Genomic DNA, 24,569 nt, shown 5'->3' with positions numbered 1-24,569 from the left:
AAGTCTTTTCAGTGGCATTTACTATAGAAATTTCTTTAGGCAAAGATGGTTAAATATCTGCCTTGTACAAGATTCCAAACAGCTCCCAGGTCCAATGCAACACTATTGTATCATCAATTTTAAGCCAACATTCCCCTGCTGATGACTTAAATTCACTTTTATGATTTCAGTCCTGAACAGCTAACACTACACTGCAACCAAGTTTCTAGATCAAAGTAGAACATGCCACACATCCAACAGCCTCATTTCCTCCCTATCAGGCAGAGATGATGACTGAATACTGTTTTTTCCCCACTGCCATTACAGTTTGTTTTCCTGCTGTCTTTACACCACTTAGTCTTTCAGACTTAAGAAAGTCCGTAAAATACTGTGAACAGTTTGTTACACATCCTTGTAGTAACTACAATGTCGACCCACTATGTTGCTGAACCGGCTTCAACTTAATAGGCTTCTGCACAGACAGACATCATCACAGCATTAGCAGCTTCACAACTTCCTTGTTTCTGTTTTGATTTTCATTTGGTTTCCTGTCAGAAATCCACTTTTTTGAGTCCTCCACCCAATGACCCTTTCATTTACAATGAAAAACACCACTCTTTCTGGACTCATTTTCAATGAACTTGCCATTTCCATTTGGTTTTTGGTTACTTACATTTACTAATGCTTCCTTTGGCATTTTGTCACTGTTCAGAGTCTTCATAAAATTTATTGTAGACATACATAACAGCACTGTCTGTTCATCAAATGTCCTTTTCTCATTCTTGTTAACATAAGATCTGGTAAAACATGTTCATTTTCAGCTTTAAGTCCACTGTTCTACTCCTTCCAAAAACTTTTTAAGTTTTGCTTTGTGTGGGTGAAACATCTCCACCCAGTTTCCAGCAAAAGGAGAAAAAGTCTATACAGATTTTGAACAACTGATCCTCCGATGAGACTTAAAACTTCTGCTTTAAGCTATCCCTATTACTAGTTGTTTCTCTGCCCATTACCTCTTGATACACTTCATCAATAATTACACTAGTTATCATACACTTTGCATAACTGTTTGCCTTTTGATACAAATTGAAATGTTCTTTGTGCTTTTCGGCTTGTAGATCTGTTGCACTGCCTTCCTGTGGTTTCAGCTTCACTAATCTTTTATCAGTGCACCTTCATGGTAATCCAGTAAGTTACTTCTTTTGCAAACTGGCCAATCCATTTCTCCAATTATCAGTTTAATATTCTTTTACGTATCCATTCCTGCAAAACTTTATCTCAGAACACTGTATGTGGCCTGAAGTTACTTACTGAATACAAGCCTTTTAACATAAAACTCAACTGTTGATGTTTCTAACCTCAAAAATCAACTGGCTGTACTCTACTCAAAACTTGGTTGATGACAATTTAACTTTTAATTATGACTGCAGTATTTGCTGGTGAGTGTAATATCCCTTGCTTTAACACTTTATTGTACTAACACGATTCAGGAGAAAATTTTAAAATAACACATTTTCACTCCAAGCACACGTTGCCACATTTTTTATTAATGTTTCATCACTGTTTCAAGTTATTAATTCACATAAGACACTTAAACAAAACTGAACCCATAATCTTTCACACTTCCAAAGTAAGAGTGGATTCAAATGTGCTGCAGGGGAGTGTTGTAGGACCGTTGCTATTCACAATGTATATAAATGACCTTGTGGATAACATGGGAAGTTCACTGAGGCTTTTTGCGGATATGCTGTAGTGTATCAAGAGGTTGTAAAATGCAAAATTGTACTAAAATGCAGGAGGATCTGCAACGAATTGACGCATGGTACAGGGAATGACAACTGAATCTCAATGTAGACAAGTGTAATGTGCTGCGAATACATAGAAAGAAAGGTAGTTTATCATTTAGCTACAATATAGCAGGTCAGCAACTGAAAGCACTTAATTCCATAAATTATCTGGGAGTCGGCATTAGGAGTGATTTAAAATGGAATGACCATATAAAACTAATCGCCGGTAGAGCAGATGCCGGACTGAGATTCATTGGAAGAATCCTAAGGAAATGCAGTCCAGAAACAAAGGAAGTATGTTACAGTACACTTGTTTGACCACTGCTTGAATACTGCTCACTGGTGTGGTACTCGTACCGGGGTTGATAGAAGAGAGAGAGAAGATCCAACGGAGAGAAGTGCGCTTCGTTACAGGATCACTTAGTAATCGCGAAAGCGTTGTGGAGATCATTGATAAACTCCAGTGGAAGACTCAACAAGAGAGACGCTCAGTACCACAGTTCGGGCTTTTGTTGAAGTTTCGAGAACATACCTTGACCAAGGAGTCGAGCAGTATATTGCTCCCTCCTACGTTATATCTTGCGAAGAGACCATGAGGATAAAATCAGAGAGATTAGAGCCCACACAGAGGCATACCAACAATCTTTCTTTCCACGAACAATATGAGACTGGAATAGAAGGGAGAACTGATAGAGGTACTCAGGGTACCCTCCGCCACACACCGTTAGGTGGCTTTTGGAGTATGGGTGTAGATGTAGATGGAGATACTTGTTTTTGGTTGAAAGAGTTAAATACTGCACTGAACATTTCATTTATTTCACTTTGTACAAAGACACTCTTTGATAAACAACACAGTTGCATTATTTACCTCTCCAAAAATTCTACAGCAGAAGTGCTGTGAACTGCATTTGATACTTCATCAAATACAGACATATGTAATAATATATCTCAAATGATGTGACTTACCAAACAAAAGCGCTGACAGGTCGATAGACACACAAACAAACACAAACATACACACAAAATTCTAGCTTTCGCAACCAACGGTTGCTTCTTCAGGAAAGAGGGAAGGAGAGGGAAAGACGAAAAGATGTGGGTTTTAAGGGAGAGGGTAAGGAGTCATTCTAATCCTGGGAGCGGAAAGACTTACCTTAGGGGGAAAAAAGGACAGGTGTACACTAGCGCGCGCGCGCCCACACACACACACACACACACACACACACACACACACACACACACACACATCCATCCGCACATACACAGACACAAGCACACATTTTATATTTTTCCCACGTGGAATGTTTCACTCTATTATAGACATATGTAATAAAATTTACCACAGCTGTGATTAGAAGAAATTTTCAGACCCCTGGGAAAACAAAGAAGGAATATATGTTAATGTAATATATATAAACCCTCTCCTTGCTGCTGAAGATAACATATTGTTTGCATCTATTACAGACAAACTTCACCATTTAATGGAAGAAATTACAGAGCAAGCTTAAAAGTAGGTCTGAAAGTAAAACAATATATAACACAAACAGCCATAGCCATAAACATACAATAATCCTGGATGTGTGGGCTATCAAGAAACTTCCAGACGACTGGATCACAGCTGTTATCCACCCAGCTCACAAAAAAGGAAGCAAAAAAAGACTCTGGTAACTAGAGAGGCATATTGTTCCCGTAGTCTTACACAAAATCTTTTCTAACACCCTCGAATGACATGTAATGATTGCAAGACTGTGAGTTAGGGGAATATCAAGTAGGTCACAGAGCATAGAGATTTTGTGTTGAGCCAATAGAAAACCTTAAGAGCATCATCCAATACAGCAACAAATGAGGCAGGCAGAATGTAATCAGCTACCTTTGTAGACTTCCAAACAGTGTATGACTCTGTAGACAGAAGCTATCTTTCGAATGCTAAGATAACTAAGACTCAATGAAAAGCTCAAAAGGTTGGTGCAGGCCGCCCTGTATAACACCAAATCCAATGTAAAGTTTAGAGGACAACTTTCAGAGAGACTGCTGATCAATACAGGGTGAGGAAAGGTGACGGTATTTCTTGTACATTATTTAACTGCATTCTGGAAAAACTGTCAGAGAACATATAATGTGACATTTAACATTTTTACAACCCACAGAGCACCAAACATACAAGACATTTTCGAGAAATTCCATTCCCTTACGAGCCATTGTTAGCAACAAAGATCTGTAGGGCTATATCCATTATTTGATGATTTATTGGAGAACAGAGAAATGAATGACAGCCATTGAGCCTCTGAGTTAAAGTAGCAATGTTCTTTTAAATTTCATGTTGTATTATAAATGTGAATTGCAGAATGAATGCAGGAAGAGCATTCAAAGGGATGATATGAATACATGGTGAAGTGGATATGGAGACTGAATTAGATAACAGTTTTCAAAGATAGACATTGCAAGAAAAGGGAAGGATTTAGATGGGACAAGTAGGCATAACTAAAAACAGGTTTTTTAAGTGAGTCCATTCATTCATAAGTGCTGTGTTTTAATACGTAGGAATAATAGCACTTTTTTCCTGTGTGTCTTTCATTGTGTGGTATGTTTCAGCTGTTGGACCAATGGCCAGATGCTGAAAGCTCAACTCCTAATTCTTCCAGCCCTGACTCATGGGCTAGTTTGGGGATTGATTCATCTGAACCCACTCTGGAGTACGTTAGAGATCTTGTCAACACATACGTAAGTCTCACATTATAAACAGTTGTTATATGCCTTTTACAATATTTGAGAGTTTTTATTGGTTGTTTTTAGCATTTTCATTGGTAACATGCTACCAGCAGTTTTCCCTACAACTTGTTTTGTGAATTTCCAGTATATTTTTGTTGCATGAAACAATGTAATAGTTGTTAGCACTGTTGAGTGTCTGTTTACCAAGATTACCAGCTTACCAGGTTGTCTCAAATGTGTGCATTTGGTGTACAGTGAAACTTTAGTCAGAAGTTCCGACAGTTTGGGCTGAATGACACAAACCACATTGGCTAAGGTGTAGGAGTTACTTGCAATATATAGAGGCCTAGATTGTATGATACTGTGTGGGAGCGATGTAATTTTGGTGGATAAGTGCATATGCCAGGGAACCAGAAAATGAAAGCAAGGCAGACTTCAGTTCACGTCCATCAGTACATGTTACAAATGCAGCGAAGCTGCTAGTTGTTTGATCCATTGCCTTGGAATACAGTTCTTAGGTGTTTTAGGTTGGCTGATAAGTTTTATGCATCTGTAAATGAGAGCACAATTACTCAAGCTTAATTATCCTGATACATACACAAATATCAAACTGTAATGATGAACATAATTAATTCTTGATGATTTAATGTAATTGGATAGATAAAAATCTACTCGCCAAGTGGCGGCAGGAGAGCACATCTATAAAGAAAGGTTTTATGTATGCAAGCTTCCTTCTTCTGGCAGAAGGGTTGAACAGGAGGGAAGAGGGGTGAAGGAAAGGAGCTGGAGAGGTTTAGGAAAAGGGGTAGAGTCAGGAAAGTCACCCATAGCCCTGGGTCAGGGAACACTTACCAGACTGGATGAGGATCTCTCGACTGACTGCATGCTTCCTGCACTAACATGCCATGCTGTCTCAGCAGGAAGATAAGGAAACTGCGAACACTTCACATTTGATGCCAATGTAATTGCCCAAGGTACATAAAACTGCTTGCTTGCAGCTCAATTTCATATTATGCTATATTAGGAAATTTGAAAATGTGAAGCTCTGTATGACTCATAATTAAGAGCAATATTTTATTAAGACTGTTGATACAAGAGAATACACCTACAAAAATAAAACTAAAAGTTTATTTATAACTGCATTACATCATAAATATTGTGCACTCCAAATTTTTTCCTGTGGATGTCTCACAGTTAAGCTTAGACGAAAGAAGAGAGGCTAAAGCAAATAGTCACCACAGCACAACATTGGAGATGGAATAATTTTTCCGTTTACAACAAATTAGAATCAGATTTTATTATCTGTAACTACTCTACCAACATTGTAGTGGCTGCATTTCTCAACGTAGATACCATGTAATTGTGACTACTTTGTTATATAATTAAAAAAACCTTTCACCCATTTGTTCATCAGAACACTGATACCACTTTTGCATCCTCATTATAAAGATGGAAAAATTCTTCACCGAAGAAGACTTTATCAAACTCCTGGACAGTTTTAATGTAAAAGAATTTGCCTTTTAAAGTGGAATTACATTACAGATCATGCAATTCCATCTGCAAATGCATGGGAGTACTTTCAAATGAAACAGCAAAGGGTCTCCAAAACAGTTCAAAAACACATGTAAGATTGGCTGTGTCACGGGAACATTTAGAAAGTGTTTCTGTATTTCTTTCAACACTGCAATGAGTTCTTCAAAATTCATATTGTCTTTTTAACACTAGAGGAAAATATAGAAAGTAGAGGGAAATATATGGTGTTTTTTGTCAGAAGTTGTCCCTTTCACAGTGTAGTTTTTGTTTTAAAAACCTCCACTTTCCTCACCAAATCATTTAGCATCAATTGTTCATTTAATGGACTTGTGTTAAGAACTAGAAACTTCCATTTGTCACACAGTACATTGTAACAGGTTGGTAAATGCAAAGCTGGAAAGTAACAGTAAATTTCTTTCATGTGAAATGCTTCTGTTATTAATATAAAAGAGTTAACTGAGGGAAAAAGTATTAAGATAACTGAATGACATAGAAATACCAAATAATAGTGCTATTTAAAAATTTTCCTGGATGTCAATAAGTTTAAATGGACAAATATTGTACTTTCATTCTTTGTACTATTTTAGTAATGGGAATAAGTTTGTGTTTGCAGTTAAGAGTTTTTGGAATGTCAGTTAAGAGTTTTTGGAATGTAAACATGTGAATGTGAAAGTGTTAAGTAATGATGTATTTATTACTGAGTTCGGTGTGCCATAAAAATACGTTTACAGCAAAATTATACATAAAGACAAAAATGAAGTGATTTAAACACACAATTCAAGATTTACACTAAGATAAATGGAAGCTTCTGTACAGGGTTTAATTCCAGTACATTACCTCACTGGACTGGCACACCCAGCAAATAATCCTCATCACATTTCCAATTAATATACATGTAACTGTACATGATGATTGGCGGTGTACTGCGTAATATTACTAGAAAGTGACTGATGCAGTAAAAATTATTTTATATGAGAGCATCCCCCCCCTCCCCCATAATTCTCATTATTAATCATGAAGCATTTCTCTAATAACAGTCAACTTAGAGGAACTGCAGATCCCACACAACAACCGAGAACTGAACTCGATAGCGGCAAGCCTTCCTGCGGGGAGCCTTCCCACTGTGTGTATTGATTTGGCCAACCAGTAACAAATCTAGCAACACACTTCTAAATTTCTTTGAAGTTTTCCATTAATATTGCCTGGTGGGGATGCCAAACATTTGAATAGTGCTCAAGAATGGATCGCACAAGTGTTCTGTATGTCTTCTTCCATATAGATGAGCTACACTTTCGGGAAATTCTCCCAGTAAACTGAAATTGGCATTGCTCCCTCCCTACAACTGACTATAGAGGCTCATTGTATTTCATGTCACTTTGAAGTGTTACATCTAAATTTTAATTGCTGTAACTGTGTCAAGATGCACATCACTTATGCTGTATTCGAACATTATGGGATTGTTTTTCCTACTTATATGCATTAACTTACATTTTCCCACATGTAGATCAAGCTGTCATTCATCACACCAATTGTAAATTCTAACCAAGTTATCCTGTATCCTCCTACAGCCAGTCGAAGGTGACACTTTCCTAGACATGATAGCATCATCAGCAAGCAGTCACAGACTGCTGCTCACTACTGCTTAACTGTCATGCAGTAATAGGAAGAAAAATTTATGAAAATAAACTCACTGATTATGTGGATGATCAGTGAGATGTCGAGATTTCTATATGTTTTTTGAGTCCGTGTGTTAAAAATTATGTCTTGTCCAAAAAACCAGATGATGATCACTTTTCATGTTATGACCTATACTGCAGCCACCTTTGCACCAATTCATTACTTTACAAACAATTGTTTTTAGTTAAAAACGTGTCAAATGAAAATTATATCACCACAGTGCGAAATTATTTACCAGTACCGTATTTACTCAAATCTAAGCCGCACTTTTTTTCCGGTTTTTGTAATCCAAAAAACCGCCTGCAGCTTAGAATCGAGTGCAAAGTAAGCGGAAGTTCTGAAAAATGTTGGTACGTGCCACCACAACCAACTTCTGCCGTCGAATATATGTAGCGCTACACAGGCATGCTTTGCAGGCACAAAGATAAATACTGGTGCCAAACCCTGTGCTTCTTCTTCTTCTTTTTTTTTAGAAGAAGAAGAAGAAGAAGAAGAAGAACTTTTTTCTCCGCCTCGAGTTTCGACCACTGCATTTTCATACATTATCCAACGAAGTAAATGCAAATTCCGTACTGTCCATCTTCAAATGTAGCAGCATTTCAATGTACTATGAAAATCCGACTGGCAAGACTGTTTGGGATGTTTGTCAATATGGCGAACTCTACGTTCTGAATTTTTTCCTACTTGTGAGAAGAGATGGTTCCTTATAGGAACTTTTAAGAATTGTGAATCGCATGCAGTATTCTCTTCACCATAAGAATAATACGAATGTAAACATTTTGCCATGTATTCTTTCGTGTTTGCCGCTAACTCATTTAAATCACATCTGCCTAATAAACTACGAAACTAGAGTGAGACAACAGCAAACGCAGAAGAATAGACATATCATGTCATGTTTATATTTGTATTATTCTTATGCCTAATAGTGATACAGTCAGAAATGAAGCACGGCAATTGATTAGATTTTTAAATCTAAGTTAACTCTAATTTCAGTGCATAATGTAATGTACTAAAGGGGTGTCTGCAAAGATTTTCAAACGGAGAAAATTTTTCGCTAAACTCTCGTTCAGAACATCTTCTATCATACACTGTCTATTATTTGGTTCTTGTTGATCATTATCAAAGAAAGCAGCAGTGTAAGTAACAACAAATAGCAGTCTCTTGCCGTTGTTTCGCTAATGAGACGATTCCTCTCTCTTTTTAAAATTGTAAGCAGTGGTAGCGTGCAAAAAAGCAAGCCATGCCGCGAGCAGCAGCGACAGGCCGTAAACACCCATTATCAGAATGTGACAAACAATGCATGTCACAGTACAGTAATGCATTTTCAGCTTAGAGTGACATAAACACCTATAACAAAGAGAACGACACTTATTAGATCAAAGAAAAATAAGCAATCAATTCAAACCAGACGAAGTACGCCAAAAAGGAAGAGTACCCATTTAAATACGGGCGGAGCACCTGACGCATAGCAATGGCTACCTGGTAAAGCTTAACTGCTAAGATTACAACTCGAACCAAACTATTGCAGCTGTATCGTCATTCATTCAACCTAAATTGTGTCTCATATTACAATGGACCAACTTTGTTTCGATTTGGAGGTGCAGCCTAAAACTTTTCTCTGCCCTTGAATTTTGAGTCTTAAATTTCAGTTGCGGCTTAGATTCAGCAATTTTTTTTTTTCCTTCATTTCGAGTCTCATTTTTCGAGGTGCAGCTTAGATTCGAGTGCGGCTTAGATTTGAGTAAATATGGTAATGATGCGTACTGAATGTCCCAGTAACTGTTTTTGTAATGTACCAGTCTTTTACGATTTCATCATTTTTGAAAAAAAAAATGGTTTTTCTGCAAGTATTGATATGTATTGAATTTGGTGTATAGGAAATTTCAAAGAACTCAATGTAATGATTGAGTTATTAATGAAGATTGTATGTTTTTTACATGTACAGCACCAGGAATTGGGCACTCTTGAAGCAGAACTACAGAAAAGACTGCAGGCAATGAGTGAACACCATTCTAGAGTTGAATCTATTAACAATGAGCTTCAAGAAATGTGCTCAAAGATGCAGGTTTGTTCAACTTTACTATATGATCAAAGTTAATGTTGCCTATCATTTTATGTTCCATAAAACATTTAATTTGTACAATTTTAATATAATGTAAAATTGAGGTATTTCCAGATGTAAGTAGCTCGAGGATATTTCAGAACATTTCCTTATTTTCTCTTTCCTTCAAGGGAGGATCAAAAGAATTTGAAAAAATGAAGTCATGTTTGGCCCAAAGAACACAGGAGCAGTTACAAGAGATAATGCTACGGAAACAGTCGTAAGTTATGACATACTTCTTAATGTGTGCAGAGTTTGTTCTATATACATTATACATCTTCATCAGTTCACAAAATTTTCAATTTCTTTTGCACTGTGCTTTAAAAACTTTATAACTGGACAATGTTTTGGTTTTAATTTCATCTATTAGACAGGTTAATAATGGTTCCAGCATGAATTAATGCAATCTGAAGACTTACAGTCTGTGTAAATACCAGATATTCACGTGTTCTGTTAAATCTAATGGTGTGAGAAGATTTGTTACTCCAAGACATTCATTTTGTCAAGGGACTTAAGATCTACATCTTTCTTCTTTCTGGAACCTAGTATATCTTTTAAAGACAGGCTATAATCTTAGTGAAGCCCAGGGATGATGAATAGGAACAGCATTTCACAAATAACCAAATTTAAAAATTTGGATTTCAAAGAAGAATGGTGGTTCCAGGGACAGCATCCACTCTCCTTCTGTCCTATAATTCTGTCCGAGTGGTGCAGGCTCAGCATTTGGTTGCTGAGCATGGGTTTGGTGATCCTGGGTTCCTGAGCTGGGGACTGTCAAGTGCCATCAGCCCTCCATTACTGTAAGCTCCGGGCATGGTTCAGCAACCACCATGCAGTGCAGCAGTGGAATGTTATGTGTTTTGGAGAATGGGCACTTTGGCTTTACTGCCTGGATCACGAGTAAGGTACACACCTCTATAAAAAAATCACTCAGCCTTAAGGTGTGCTACTTGCTGATGAGATGAATGGCTGTTGAGGTAAAGCAGTCTCCAGCAGGCAACCTGTAGGGCGCCTGCTGTCCCCCAGTTGTATAAGGTTTTGCTCAGGCATGCAGGGTTCTGCCTGGGTCAACACTTGTTTCACTAGCATCTCGTGGAATCCCTATGGAACGGTCTCACCAAACTACTACTACTGATGGGATGGGTGTACCATCAGGTAGTACCCACACCAGCTCATCAAAGAGAGCTCGGCCGGTCAGTCCTCCCAAAAAACCTCAGAATCATAGTAACAGGTCATTTGTGTGCCATAACACTTTCATTGTAATCAAATGAACAGGGGGAACCTTTGAGAAGCTCTACCCTTTATATATTCATGAGGCATTGGAAGGTATTGCTGGCTCTCCAAAAAGTGTCAGACAACTTCGTAATGGAACACTTCTAGTTGAAACTGCTAATTCAAACCAAGTATTAAGCTTCTGGGACGTAAGGCCTTAGGTGATTACCCAGTCGAGGCTAAGTTGCATACCACCCTTAACGTTAGTAAGGGTGTGGTTACCTGCTCCGATATAATGGAGATAGACCCCATGGAGTTACATGAAAAATGGAAAAATATGGGTGTCATGCAAGTGCAGAACTGTGTGAGGAGAGTCAGTGGCAAATTGGAAAAATCTGCAATGTTTATTCTAACATTTAGTACTCCAGAATTATCTGAACATATCCTGACAGGCTTTATCTGTCTTAAGGTTCATCCATTTGTTCCTAACCCAATGTGATGCTTCAAATGCCAAAGATTTGGTCATATCAATATGGAATGTAATGGGAGGGCTACATGTGGCAATTGTGGAGGCTCAGCTAATGAATCGGCAATTCTTGTATACTTCCTCTAGGGGTCATCCAGTGTGGAGCAGAAAATGTGAGGTTTATAACGAGGAAAGGAAAATTCATGAGTTAAAAGTCAAGAGACGCATACCCTATTGTGAAGCTAAAAAAAGCTCTCAAAGATATGCAACCTCTGGTTTTTGCTACTTCTTTCACATCAGCCCTTAACACGCCATTCACCAAGTGTGATGCCTCCGCACAAACTCACCAAAGATTCAAATATGAGCATGCGCACTTGTCGGTGTACCTGTGGGGGAAACACTACACTTGAAACAGAAGTCCTTCAGAAGCCGTTGGCAATAGGATTACCAGCTAAGCCACATACCACTGCTCATCATCAGAAGCCTACTAAACTATCCTCTCAACCCAAGCAACCACCTCCTTCCATAAATAAAGAAATATGTCCTTTTAAAAGTATTTCCAAGTTGAAGAAAGTGGTAGTTAAACCTTTGGACAAGCGAGCTCTCTCCCTCTCTGACGTGGACTATTCTCTTGAGGATACGGACTTCCAGTCAGAAGAACCAGAGAACTGGGGACTGGCTAACATTCTCCCGGACCTCCCAGGTGAAACACCGCCTCCAAGGGAGAAAGAAAGGAACAACCTTCACTAAACAATGGCTTCCACAGGGACTTCCATGTAGCAGTGGAATTTAAGTGGCTATCGCTCACATTTAGAAGAATTACAGCTCCTGGTCCAGGAGAAACCATTCTGCATCTGCTTACAAGAAACGCATCTTAGTCAAAGACACACTAGCATTACGGGTCACCACCCCTACAGGAAGGACAATATTACCAGAGACATGGCTAAAGGTGGAGTGGCTGTTTTCATTATTGACAGATGCCACTCCTCTCCTGTCTCTCTTAGCACGACCTTACAAGCATTTGTCGTGAAAGTTTTAGCACCCAGTAATATCACAATGTATTCTTTGTATCTTTCTCCTAACTATGATTTGGATGCAGATGCACAGACAGAACACTCCGGGCACTCCCATGCCCATTGCTCCTTGTGGGGGACTCCAGTGCACACAATGTGCAGTGGGGCTCGCCTACTAGTTGCTCCAAGGGTCGGATGATCGAGTAACTTGTCCATTCTTAGAATATCTGCCTTCTGAGCTCGGTCAGACGATACACTTTTCCACAGCTACAGGGTCTTTTTCAGCCACTGACCTATTTTTCTGTTCCCCAGCTATAGCAGACTCAGTTCAGTGAGAGGTGGCTACAGATATACATTCTAGTGACCACTTCCCAGTGTGGATCCATCTGCCGAGTAGGACGGTGGCTAACAGGAGTTCACGAAGATGGATGACGCAAAGGGCAAATTGGTTGCAGACAGACAACAGGCTATTTATGAACAGAATGATGTGCACATGAGATGGTGGCCCAAATAACTCGTGAGATCCAATGGGCTGCCGCACAGTCCATCCCCCCGATCCAGTAACCACCTCAGACAATGGCCTGTACATTGGTGGAATGACAACGGTCAATTGGCGATCAGGGCCAGATGAACAGCTCTGTAGAACTTCAAACACCATCCAACTACAGAAAACCTTTATGCCTTCATATCCTTGAGAGCACATGTGAGACGATTGATAAAAGAACAGAAGAGGGGTTCCTGGAATGAATTCATGACTTCCATCAATCGGTCCAGTTCCACTGCGCAAGTTTGGGACTCAATACGGCAGATTTCAGGCAAGGGCAGTACACATCCCCTTAATGCCTTGTCAAGTAATGGGCTCTTGATGGACATGCCGGAAGATATGGCTCAGGTTTTAGCTGAACACTTTTTTACTGTCACTATGACATCCAGACAAGCTCCTGCTTTTCAGGTGTTCCGTAGGACTGTGGAGATGAGTAAGCTCTCACATAATGAGGAAGTATATAACCTTCTGTTCTCAGTTTCGGAACTGGAATCAGCTTTATCTGCAGCCAGAGACACTGCTCCAGGACCTGATGAGATCCGTTGCTTCATAATTTGTGCCATGAAGTGAAAGGACAGCTCCTCTCTTGCTTCAACCAGATCTGGTTTGATGGACAGTACCCCATGACTTGGAGGGGGCAATATTAATTCCATTCTGGAAACCAGGCAAGGATTGTAGTGCCCCCTAACAGTTACTGGAGTGTGGCCCTTCCAGTTGTATGGGTAAGACTCTTGAACAAGTGGTCAACCACCACCTCGTCTGGCTGCCCAAATTCCGATGTCACCTGAACTGCTCCCAGTGGCGTTTTAGGTGCTACTGTTCCACCATTTTTTAGGGTAATAGCTGAATTAGAAATGCCATTAAAGAATCAGAAACTATTTCAACTAAAGTTACTAAATACCCAGATTTTGCTGTACTACACCATAACGTTCAGTCACTCACAATAAAATTTCCATGTTGGAAGCACTACTCCAGTATGCACTAAATGCTTATAAAAATTTTTGGTCTTTCATTATTAACCTTCCTGAGCTCTCATACATTTGAAAATACACTCCTGGAAATTGAAATAAGAACACCGTGAATTCATTGTCCCAGGAAGGGGAAACTTTATTGACTCATTCCTGGGGTCAGATACATCACATGATCACACTGACAGAACCACAGGCACATAGACACAGGCAACAGAGCATGCACAATGTCGGCACTAGTACAGTGTATATCCACCTTTTGCAGCAATGCAGGCTGCTATTCTCCCATGGAGACGATCGTAGAGATGCTGGATGTAGTCCTGTGGAACGGCTTGCCATGCCATTTCCACCTGGTGCCTCAGTTGGACCAGCGTTCGTGCTGGACGTGCAGACCGCGTGAGACGACGCTTCATCCAGTCCCAAACATGCTCAATGGGAGACAGATCCGGAGATCTTGCTGGCCAGGGTAATTGACTTACACCTTCTAGAGCACGTTGGGTGGCATGGGATACATGCGGACGTGCATTGTCCTGTTGGAACAGCAAGTTCCTTTGCCGGTCTAGGAATGGTAGAACGATGGGTTCAATGACGGTTTGGATGTACCGTGCACTATTCAGTGTCCCCTTGACGATCACCAGAGGTGTACAGCCAGTGTAGGAGATCGCTCCCCACACCATGATGCCGGGTGTTGGCCCTGTGTGCCTCGGTCGTATGCAGTCCTGATTGTGGCGCTCACCTGCACGGCGCCAAACACGCATACGACCATCATTGGCACCAAGGCAGAAGCGACTCTCATCGCTGAAGACGACACGTCTCCATTCGTCCCTCCATTCACACCTGTCGCGACACCACTGGAGGCGGGCTGCACGATGTTGGGGCGTGAGCGGAAGACAGCCTAACGGTGTGCGGGACCGTAGCCCAGCTTCATGGAGACAGTTGCGAATGGTCTTCGCCGATACCCCAGGAGCAACAGTGTCCCTAATTTGCTGGGAAGTGGCAGTGCGGTCCCCTACGGCACTGTGTAGGAACCTACGGTCTTGGCGTGCATCCGTGCGTCGCTGCGGTCCGGTCACAGGTCGACGGGCACGTGCACCTTCCGCCGACCACTGGCGACAACATCGATGTACTGTGGAGACCTCACGCCCCATGTGTTGAGCAATTCGGCGGTACGTCCACCCGGCCTCCAGCATGCCCACTATACGCCCTCGCTCAAAGTCCGTCAACTGCACATACGGTTCACGTCCACGATGTCGCGGCATGCTACCAGTGTTAAAGACTGCGATGGAGCTCCGTATGCCACGGCAAACTGGCTGACAGTGACGGCGGCGGTGCACAAATGTTGCGCAGCTAGCGCCATTCGACGGCCAACACCGCGGTTCCTGGTGTGTCCACTGTGCCGTGCGTGTGATCATTGCTTGTACAGCCCTCTCGCAGTGTCCGGAGCAAGTATGGTGGGTCTGACACACCGGTGTCAATGTGTTCTTTTTTCCATTTCCAGGAGTGTATAACATTAAGATGACTCACGAGATAATGAAAATGGATACAAAATAAATTAATATAATTTTTTTAAAAATATCTTATGTTTTATACTTTTTATGAGCATTTCAAATTTTAGAGTTATTGACAATGCAACAGAAACTGCTTTCAAGGCATGCTTGTTGTCTGAAGATGATCAGTGGCTTATCAAAACTCAATATGGCATTTTGAAATGTTCATGTGAGTGTGACAAAAAAATTCAAATCACATAAGAACATGTCACACTTAAAATTAAAACCAGCGTGCCATTTTAAAAATAAATATTTTTAGGACTCTTCATTTGATAACAGGAACAGTTACTAGCACTTGTTCAGTGTACTGCAAGGTCTCCCCCCACCCCCCACCCCCTCCAACCCTCCCCACCCCACCCCACCCTACCCTCCCCTCCCCCTCGTCCCCTTCCAAGGTACTCAATGTTAGTGTCATTCATGTAACAGTCTTGAGCTCTTCATTCAGGGATACAGGGATATTGTGAATTTAAACCACATGTGCATTGACCACCATATAGCTCAGTAGAGAAAAATATGATACTGAGTGTACATCCAGTGTTGATGGTGCATAATACTTTCAAATATCAATTCCATAATATACTAATACCTTTGTCTCTGTTGTACATTTATGCAGATTATCACTGGATCTGAAAAGGGCCACAGTAGTCTCTCCATCTATACCTTCTACTGAAGAGACAGTGCTACCCACATTGTCGAGTTCAGTAGGCACTGGAGACACATTTCACACAGCAACTTCACCATGCTCAGAGAAGAATGACAATGAGTACCAGCCAGTCAGCAACAACTCCACCAGCTCTTTTGAGCATGTGTCCCCACTAACCGAGTGTCGTGCAAGTCCATATCACAATAACAAGTTGAACAAAGTAAGTGAATTTAGATCTGAATTATCAATACAGTGAACAACATGATGTCTCTCCTTTGTCCCTGATTTTATTTGTAATTAACATACGTGGTGCATAAATTCAATGTCATATAAAAGTATTCATAATCTAGATTATTTATTTGGAATAATGATGTATACTGAAAGTGACTGTAATTTCCTAGCATAAACAGTAACCAAAAAAAAGCAGTAGTATTGAATGGAAGTAAGTGTATTTCAATAATCATTATTCTTGTTGTTGTTGTTGTTGTTGTTGTTGTGTCAGCTACTGTGCAAGTCAGCACAAACACAACAAGGAAGGAGAGAAGTTGCAATGGCCATGGTAGGAGTCCAAAGTGATCTGTACAAAATACTTGCACATTAATGTGACACTTTATTTCTAAAAAGGAAAGAAACATAACTTCTTGTTATGGAGTAGTTTGATATGCTTCTTGTGCCTCCTACATGGAATTACATTTATATACTTTTACTACTTGCAGAATGCAGGCTAACTACTTCCTTCTTATTGCTGGGTACTGATGCTTTCAAAGCCTGCGACTAGCGATGGGCTGCTGTGTAAGTCCGTGTTGACGGGGGATGCTGAACTCTGTATTTCTGAAGATGTGGCACTGCCTGCTCTCTCCACTGGCATGTGGGTCGGTGCCTTCTTGATGCTGCAGTGTTAGATGTGCAAACTCTCCTCCCCCCCCCCTCCCAATATCCTCACCATTGTCATGTATGGAGCCATCTCACGACAGTGGGAAGAGGGGGGGGGGGAGGGGGGGGGCAGGAAGCAGGAAATGGAGTGTGGCGTAAGGAGATGGGAGCTGCAACTGGGACCAATGCCGAGCCCTGCGCCCCAACATCTGCCCTGTGCTCCAAGGGGAATATCGGTCAGAAAACATCCAGAAAGGTGCCCATCTACTTCCTGAGACAGTCTGACAAAAATGAAGAGGATGGGGATGATTATGATGCCAGATCCACAACAGGTACTGAGACAAGTGCTGGGAAGTTGAGCTTTTGCAGTGGCGATGGTGATCGGTCCATCGGATCCATGGGCAGTGCCGAAGTGGAATATGGGGGTGGCCGCAAGATCCCTGTAGGATGCAAATCTGTGGACATAAAATTTGTGGAAGAATCTTGCAATCGACGAGCAAAAATCTTTTCTGTGGGTGACACAGCAACCCAATAGAGCATTGAACTGAATACATGCAAGAGCACAAATTTCGAAGAATTGTTCTTCTCTGCCAGTGCCTAGTGTGACCAAAAGCTGTGAAAAGAAAAGAATCATTAGGCGCAAAGCAATACTTATGGAAGTAGAAGCCACCAGCAGAGGACAGTCATGGGGCTGGGTGGGGGTGAGGAAGAGCAGCAGTGCCTGCTCTCATGTGTGGGAGGCATGTAGTTTGTTCATTTGTTGCTTTAGCATAGACATAAATTGTTCAGCTTCTCCATTTGACTGAGGATGAAATGGAGCTCTGGTAAGGTGAGTGAAACCTTTGGCTGGACAAAACTGTTCAAAGTCCTGAGCCATAAACTGTTGTCCATTGTCTGCAACCAACTCTTGAGGCAAACCTTCCAAGCAAGAAATATGATAAAGCCTGAATGGTACTGCACAGCACAGTCGAGTTCATGGGCACTGCAAAGGGATATTTGCTAAAACAGTCCACAACAATAGGCCAACAGTTGTTCCAAAAGGGACCAACACAATCAATATGCACTCGTTACCACAGCAATTGAGACCGGCCAAGCTGAAAATGTCTGTTGCAGGGCCGATAGAGTTTCAGCACAACCACGACACTGTGATGTCATCTGTTCAATGTGAGCATCCATGCCTGGTCAAGTATAGTGCTGACATAGTAGTTGTGCATACGATTCCCCAATGTCCTTGGTGTGGTAATCGCAGCACGTCTTTTTACAACACTTTAGGAATAAGAACTTGCAATTGCCCAGAGTCATTTTTCAATAAAAACACACCATGCTGGATGGGAGGCGAAGCTGATGAGCAAAATATCAGTGCACGAAAGAATTCTGAATGTTTTTCACTAAACGAGGCCAAACAGTATGGATGTAGTGGGGGGGGGGGGGGGGGGGGGGGGAGTTCAAGTTAGGGTCTGCTTCTGACTAGCCTGTGTAGGAGCAATAACACCATAATCCTGCATCGATCTGACAACAGCATGTGGCAGTAGCATTGAATTCAGAATCAGGACCAACAGGAAGCCAGGGAAGAGCATCTGCATTTGAATGCTTTGACGTGGACTGGTACTGTATTTCACACTAATACTTTGACAGTAACCAAGCCCAATGTTGCAGCTTCTGAGCTGTGTGTGGCAGAACAGGTTTAGACAAATGCAACAAAGACTGAAGTGGCGTATGGTCTAGGCAAGACTTTCGACCAAACATATAATGGTGAAACTTCGTCATACCTTTAATAATAGTAATTAGGGAATAGTTACATTGAGTCTTGGACAATAACTTGAACATGAAAGATTTCAGCCTGACCTGTGAGCCAAATCTGTGTGAGAGCAGAGCTCCAAACTCGTACAAAGAAGCATCCACTCCCAAAACCACAGGCCCAGCAGGATCAAAATGAACAAGGCATGCGTCACTCAGAAAGGCATTTTTAAGTACTGGAATACATTATGACACTCTTTGGTCCAAACGAAACACGCGTCCTTCCAGCACATTGCAACGGATATGCAATCTGGACTTCATTGGCTATAAACTGGATATAATATGTCATTAAACAATGTAAAATCCAGGATGGACTGTAACAGTATTATGAAAAGTAAAGTTGCTTCTCAACATTAGTGTGGTTTCAGTTGCCTGAGACTGCAGTCGTGTGTGTGTGTGTGTGTGTGTGTGTGTGTGTGTGTGTGTGTGTGTGTGTGTGTGTGGTCGCGCGCGCGAGTGTGCATGCACAAACATGTTTATGTCTGTCTATTGTTGACAAAGGCCTTAACAGCCAAAAGCTATAATTGTGAGAGTCTTTTCGTTGTGCCCATCTGCGTCTCGGCATCTCCGCTATATGGTGAGTAGCAACTTTCCTTCTCATAATATTGTTATAATATGTCATTATAATATGTCTGTAATGCTGTTATGTTCCACAAGGCAGGGAGGACTTGGATGGCCACCAAATTTGGGTGAAGGGGTTGAATGCCTCGGGTATTAAGAACATGGGCCAAGTACTGAATTTCAGTCTGAAAAAAGTCACATTTGTCCAGGCGACACTTCAAACTTGCAGCTGGAAGTACTTGAAAAGCATACAAAGGCTGCTCATATGTTCCTCTGGTGTATGTCATGACACCACAGCATCATCCAAGTAATTTGAGAAGAATGGAACTTTTGCAATAAGTTGTTCTAAGTAGTGTTGGAATATGGCATTTGCGGAAGTGCTAACAAAGGGCGAGCACAGAAACTTGATCAACCCTAAATGCATGTTGACCACAAACATTTTTCTGACACTTCATCTAGGGGAATTTGCAAATACACATCACATAAGTCAGTGGCCTTCACCATGCCTGTCCATTAATTCCTCAGGGTGAGGTAAGGGAAAAGTATCAGTTATTGTTTGTAAAAATCAAACAATGGAAAATCCAAGATGGAATGTAACAATATTATGAGAAGGAAAATTGTTGTTCACCACATAGTGGAGATGCTGAGTCGTGGATAGGCACAACAAATGATTTTCACACTTAAAAGCTTTCAGCCAAAGGCCGCGTGCACACACACTCACGCGACTGCAGTCTCAGGCAACTGAAACCACACTGTGAGAAGCAGTACCAGTGTACGATGGGAGTGGTGGCTGGGGGAAAGGAGAAGAGAAGGGTGGGGTGGGGGGTGAGGGGGGTGGGGGGGGTGGGGGGGGTGTATGGTGAGGATGGCAGACAGTGAAGTGCTGCAGGTTGGGCGGCAGGCAGGGGAGAGGTGGGGAGTGGGGGAAAGTAGCATAAAAGGAAAGAAATAGAAAAAAATAAAAAATAAATAAAATAATAATAATAAAATAAATATAAAAAAGAAGACTGGGTGTGGCTGCGGAACGATGGCTGTGTAATGCTGTAACGGGAGCAGGGAAGGAGCTGGATGGGTGAGGACAGTGACCAACAAAAGTTGAGGCCAGTAGGGTTACTCTCCTTTTCCGCTACTTCCCCCTCCCTCCCCCCTCCACCCCCCTTCCCACCTCACCCCTGCCTGCTGCTCAACCTGTAGCACTTCACTGTCCGCCATCCCCACCATACATCCCTCCATATCCTCGCCCCAGCCTCCTCATTTCCCCCACTCAGTTGCCACTCCCATCATGCACTGGTGCTGCTGTTCGCAGTGTGGTTTCAGTTGCCTGAGATTGCAGTTGTGTTTGTGAGTTGCGAATGTGTGTGTGTGTGTGTGTGTGTGTGTGTGTGTGTATTTTTGACAAAGGCCATTGGCTGAAAGCTTTTAAGTGTGAAAATATTTTTGTTGTCCTATCCACGACTCGGCATCTCTGCAATATAGTTAGTGTTTGTAGATTCACAGTGGAATCAAAGTCAACACAAAGTCTTCCAGAAGGCTTTGGTAAATTACTGAGGGAGAAAGCCATTGACTAGCTTGTATAGGAGCAAAAAACACCATTATCCTGCCATTCCTTAAGTTCACTTGCAGCTTTGTCTCTAAGTGCATGAGGGACAGGATGCGCCTGAAAAAAACTTATTTTGTGCATTGTCCTTTATTGTAACATGTGCCACAAAATTATTTGCTCTGCCAAGCTCTTCAGAAAACAAATCAGGGAACTCCTCAATCGAATGAGCAACACTGTCTTTTGGGTTGAAAGCAGAAATAGAAAATACAGTGTCCTGAATACAAAGACCAAACAAATCAAAATACTCTAAGCCAAAAATATTTTCACAGTCACATGAATGCAAAATAATAAATGTCACTGTTGTGATGTGTAACTGGAATGTGGCAGGCAAGTTACATGTTCCAAGCACTGGAATGTCCTGACCTTCATATGCAGTAAGGTGCATGCAATATTTTGTCAACTGTGGGGAGCCCAACTGTTTGTAAGTGGCATGATTAAGCAATGTAACAAAAGCACCAGTGTCTAACTGAAGTCCCACACAGCATCTGGCAGTGATGAAGTTCACAAACAGTTCTTTTGACTGTCATTGCACAGCACATGGGCAGGGTGAAAGCACATCCTGAAGTTGGTCACTACTAGTACTGGTAGCCAGGGAAAAAAGAAAAAAAAAAAAGAGTCACTGAGTGAGAAGGTGCTTCATGCCTTCAAGAACGAATGGGGGTAGAGATCTTTTTCTGTTACAAGCACACTGACTACATGACCTGGCTTTCCACAAGCAAAGCAAGTTATATTGCGTGAAGGGAAATTTTACCTTTTATGCTTGGAAAAGCAATGGGGACATGATTTCACAGCAGACACATGCTTTGACACTTGTTTACTCTGTCCATGGCACAGTGGCCTGTTTGCGTGCGGTGGTCAGTCACAGGGCCGTACCTGTTTGTCTGTGTGCACTACACTGCAAGTGGGAGCCACAGGGTGTTTCAAAAATGACCAGTATATTTGAAACGGCAATAAAAACTAAACGAGCAGCGATAGAAATACACCGTTTGTTGCAATATGCTTGGGACAACAGTACATTTTCAGGCGGACAAACTTTCGAATTTACAGTAGTTACAATTTTCAACTACAGATGGCGCTGCAAGTGATGTGAAAGATATAGAAGACAACGCAGTCTGTGGGTGCGCCATTCTGTACGTCGTCTTTCTGCTGTAAGCGTGTGCTGTTCAGAAGGTGCAAGTGTGCTGTGGACAACATGGTTTGTTCCTTAGAACAGAGGATTTTTCTGGTGTTGGAATTCCACCGCCTAGAACACAGTGTTGTTGCAACAAGACGAAGTTTTCAACGGAGATTTAATGTAACCAAAGGCTCGAAAAGCGATACAATAAAGGATCTGTTTGAAAAATTTCAACGGACCGAGAACGTGACAGATGAACGTGCTGGAAAGGTAGGGCGACCGCGTACAGCAACCTCAGAGGGCAACGCGCAGCTAGTGCAGCAGCGGCCAACAGCGGCCTTGGGTTTCCGTTCGCCATGTTGCAGCTGCAGTCCAAATGACGCCAACGTCGACGTATTGTCTCATGCGCCAGAGTTTAGACCTCTATCCATACAAAATTCAAATGCGGCAACCCCTCAGCGCCGCTACCATAATGATATAGTGCACAGGATTGATGACGGCGATATGCATGTGGGCAGCATTTGGTTTACTGACGAAGCTTATTTTTACCTGGACGGCTTCGTCAATAAACAGAACTGGCGCATATGGGGAACCGAAAAGTCCCATGTTGCAGTCCCATCATCCCTGCATCCTCAAAAAGTACTGGTCTGGGCCGCCATTTCTTCCAAAGGAATCATTGGCCCATTTTTCAGATCCAAAACGATTACAGCATCGTGAATTTGTGGCGGTACAAACTGCCTTAGACGACACTGCGAACACCTCGTGGTTTATGCAAGAATGGTGCCCGGCCACATCGCACGGCCGACGTCTTTAATTTCCTGAATGAATATTTCGATGATCATGTGATTGCTTTGGGCTATCCGAAACATACAGGAGGCGGCGTGGACTGGCCTCCCTATTCGCCAGACATGAACCCCTGTGACTTCTTTCTGTGGGGACACTTGAAAGACCAGGTGTTCTGCCAGAATCCAGAAACAATTGAACAGCTGAAGCAGTACATCTCATCTGCATGTGAAGCCATTCTGCCAGACACGTTGTCAAAGGTTTCGGGTAATTTCATTCAGAGACTACGCCATATTATTGCTACGCATGGTGGATATGTGGAAAATATCGTACTATAGAGTTTCCCAGACCACAGCACCATCTGTTGTTGACAATTGTAACTACTGTAATTTCGAAAGTTTGTCTGCCTGAAAATGTACTGTTGTCCCAAGCATATTGCAACAAACGGTGTATTTCTATCGCTGCTCGTTTAGTTTGTATTGCCGTTTCAAATATACTGGTCATTTTTGAAACACCCTGTACCTCAAAGTTTTCCACGGCACTATCACACGAGACCTGATGTTCAACGATTTGTAACACTTGTTTCAATGTAGGATCAGAATGTTTGAGAATTTGTTGATGAATCCTACTGTCTGGCACACTGCATGTAATTGCATCACAAGTCATTGTATCACTGTAGTACTGTCCACAGCTACACCGAAAACAACACTTTCGTATCAAGCCTTGAAGTTCAGTGACCCACTGACTGTATTTCTGTTCTGGATTTTTCCATAATTGAAAGAACTTGTAAAAAACTGCAGCAGCAACCTGTACCTGATCCTATAATACCGAGTGAGGTCGGAAACTAAATCTTCAAAAACTAACAACTCTGGCATACTAGTTGGGAATAACTTCTGAGCGAGGCACTAAACTCCCGTGCTGGCCCTAGACAAGGAATAACAAAGTTTCACAGTACCTTTCACTTTATGTGTAGAACAGTGAGCACTGAACTGTACATATCACTCGTTCCATGCCTCTTGTTGTTCATTGAAAGTTGAGAACGGTGGAATGCATTGAGGTGGTGCCATGGATGTGGTTGGCTGTTGTGGCAGAGTTGATGCAGCAGCAGTTCGTGCATTAATGAGCTACTGGACTGCCATTATCATCTGTGACATTTGGTGGTTCTGAAACTGAATAAACTTCATTAGACCAAAGTCAGCTGCAACTGGAGCTGTAGGCACAGGTGGTGGTGTAGGAGGTGGGTTAGAGGCCATTTTGATGAGAGGACTGCTGCAACAAAGTATAAGCAATGCAAATACACAAATAGCAGCAGCATTGTGGCTAGTCTGCAAGAAAGAACACAATTAGTATCAATATTACCCTTGTACAGAAATTTGTACAGAAACCAGATAGCAGTTATAAGAGTCGAGGGGCATGAAAGGGAAGCAGTGGTTGGAGAGGGAGTGAGACAGGGTTGTAGCCTCTCCCCGATGTTATTCAATCTGTATATTGAGCAAGCAGTAAAGGAAACAAACGAAAAATTCGGAGTAGGTATTAAAATCTATGGAGAAGAAATAAAAACTTTGAGGTTCACCAATGACATTGTAATTCTGTCAGAGACAGCAAAGGACTTGGAAGAGCAGTTGAACGGAATGGACAGTGTCTTGAAAGGAGGATATAAGATGAACA

The 24,569-nt window shown here is 41.8% G+C and overlaps 1 protein-coding gene across 2 annotated transcripts in view; it reads left to right on the top strand.

Annotated features, from left to right (window-relative positions):
- The window catches only part of LOC126335375 (kinesin-like protein Klp98A), a 386,747-nt gene that overhangs the window by 327,414 nt on the left and 34,764 nt on the right, over positions 1-24,569 (top strand). For both annotated transcript variants that reach the window (XM_049998589.1, XM_049998598.1), the window contains 4 exons: positions 4,353-4,481; positions 9,625-9,744; positions 9,912-10,000; positions 16,144-16,393. In XM_049998589.1, the coding sequence (XP_049854546.1) occupies positions 4,353-4,481; positions 9,625-9,744; positions 9,912-10,000; positions 16,144-16,393 (588 nt within the window). The remainder of the gene's footprint in view (positions 1-4,352; positions 4,482-9,624; positions 9,745-9,911; positions 10,001-16,143; positions 16,394-24,569) is intronic.

Source organism: Schistocerca gregaria, chromosome 1 (genome assembly GCF_023897955.1).
Source record: "Schistocerca gregaria isolate iqSchGreg1 chromosome 1, iqSchGreg1.2, whole genome shotgun sequence".
NCBI lineage: Eukaryota > Metazoa > Arthropoda > Insecta > Orthoptera > Acrididae > Schistocerca > Schistocerca gregaria.
The sequence above is the reverse complement of the archived record's forward strand: the minus strand, read 5'-3'. Positions and strand labels throughout refer to the sequence as shown.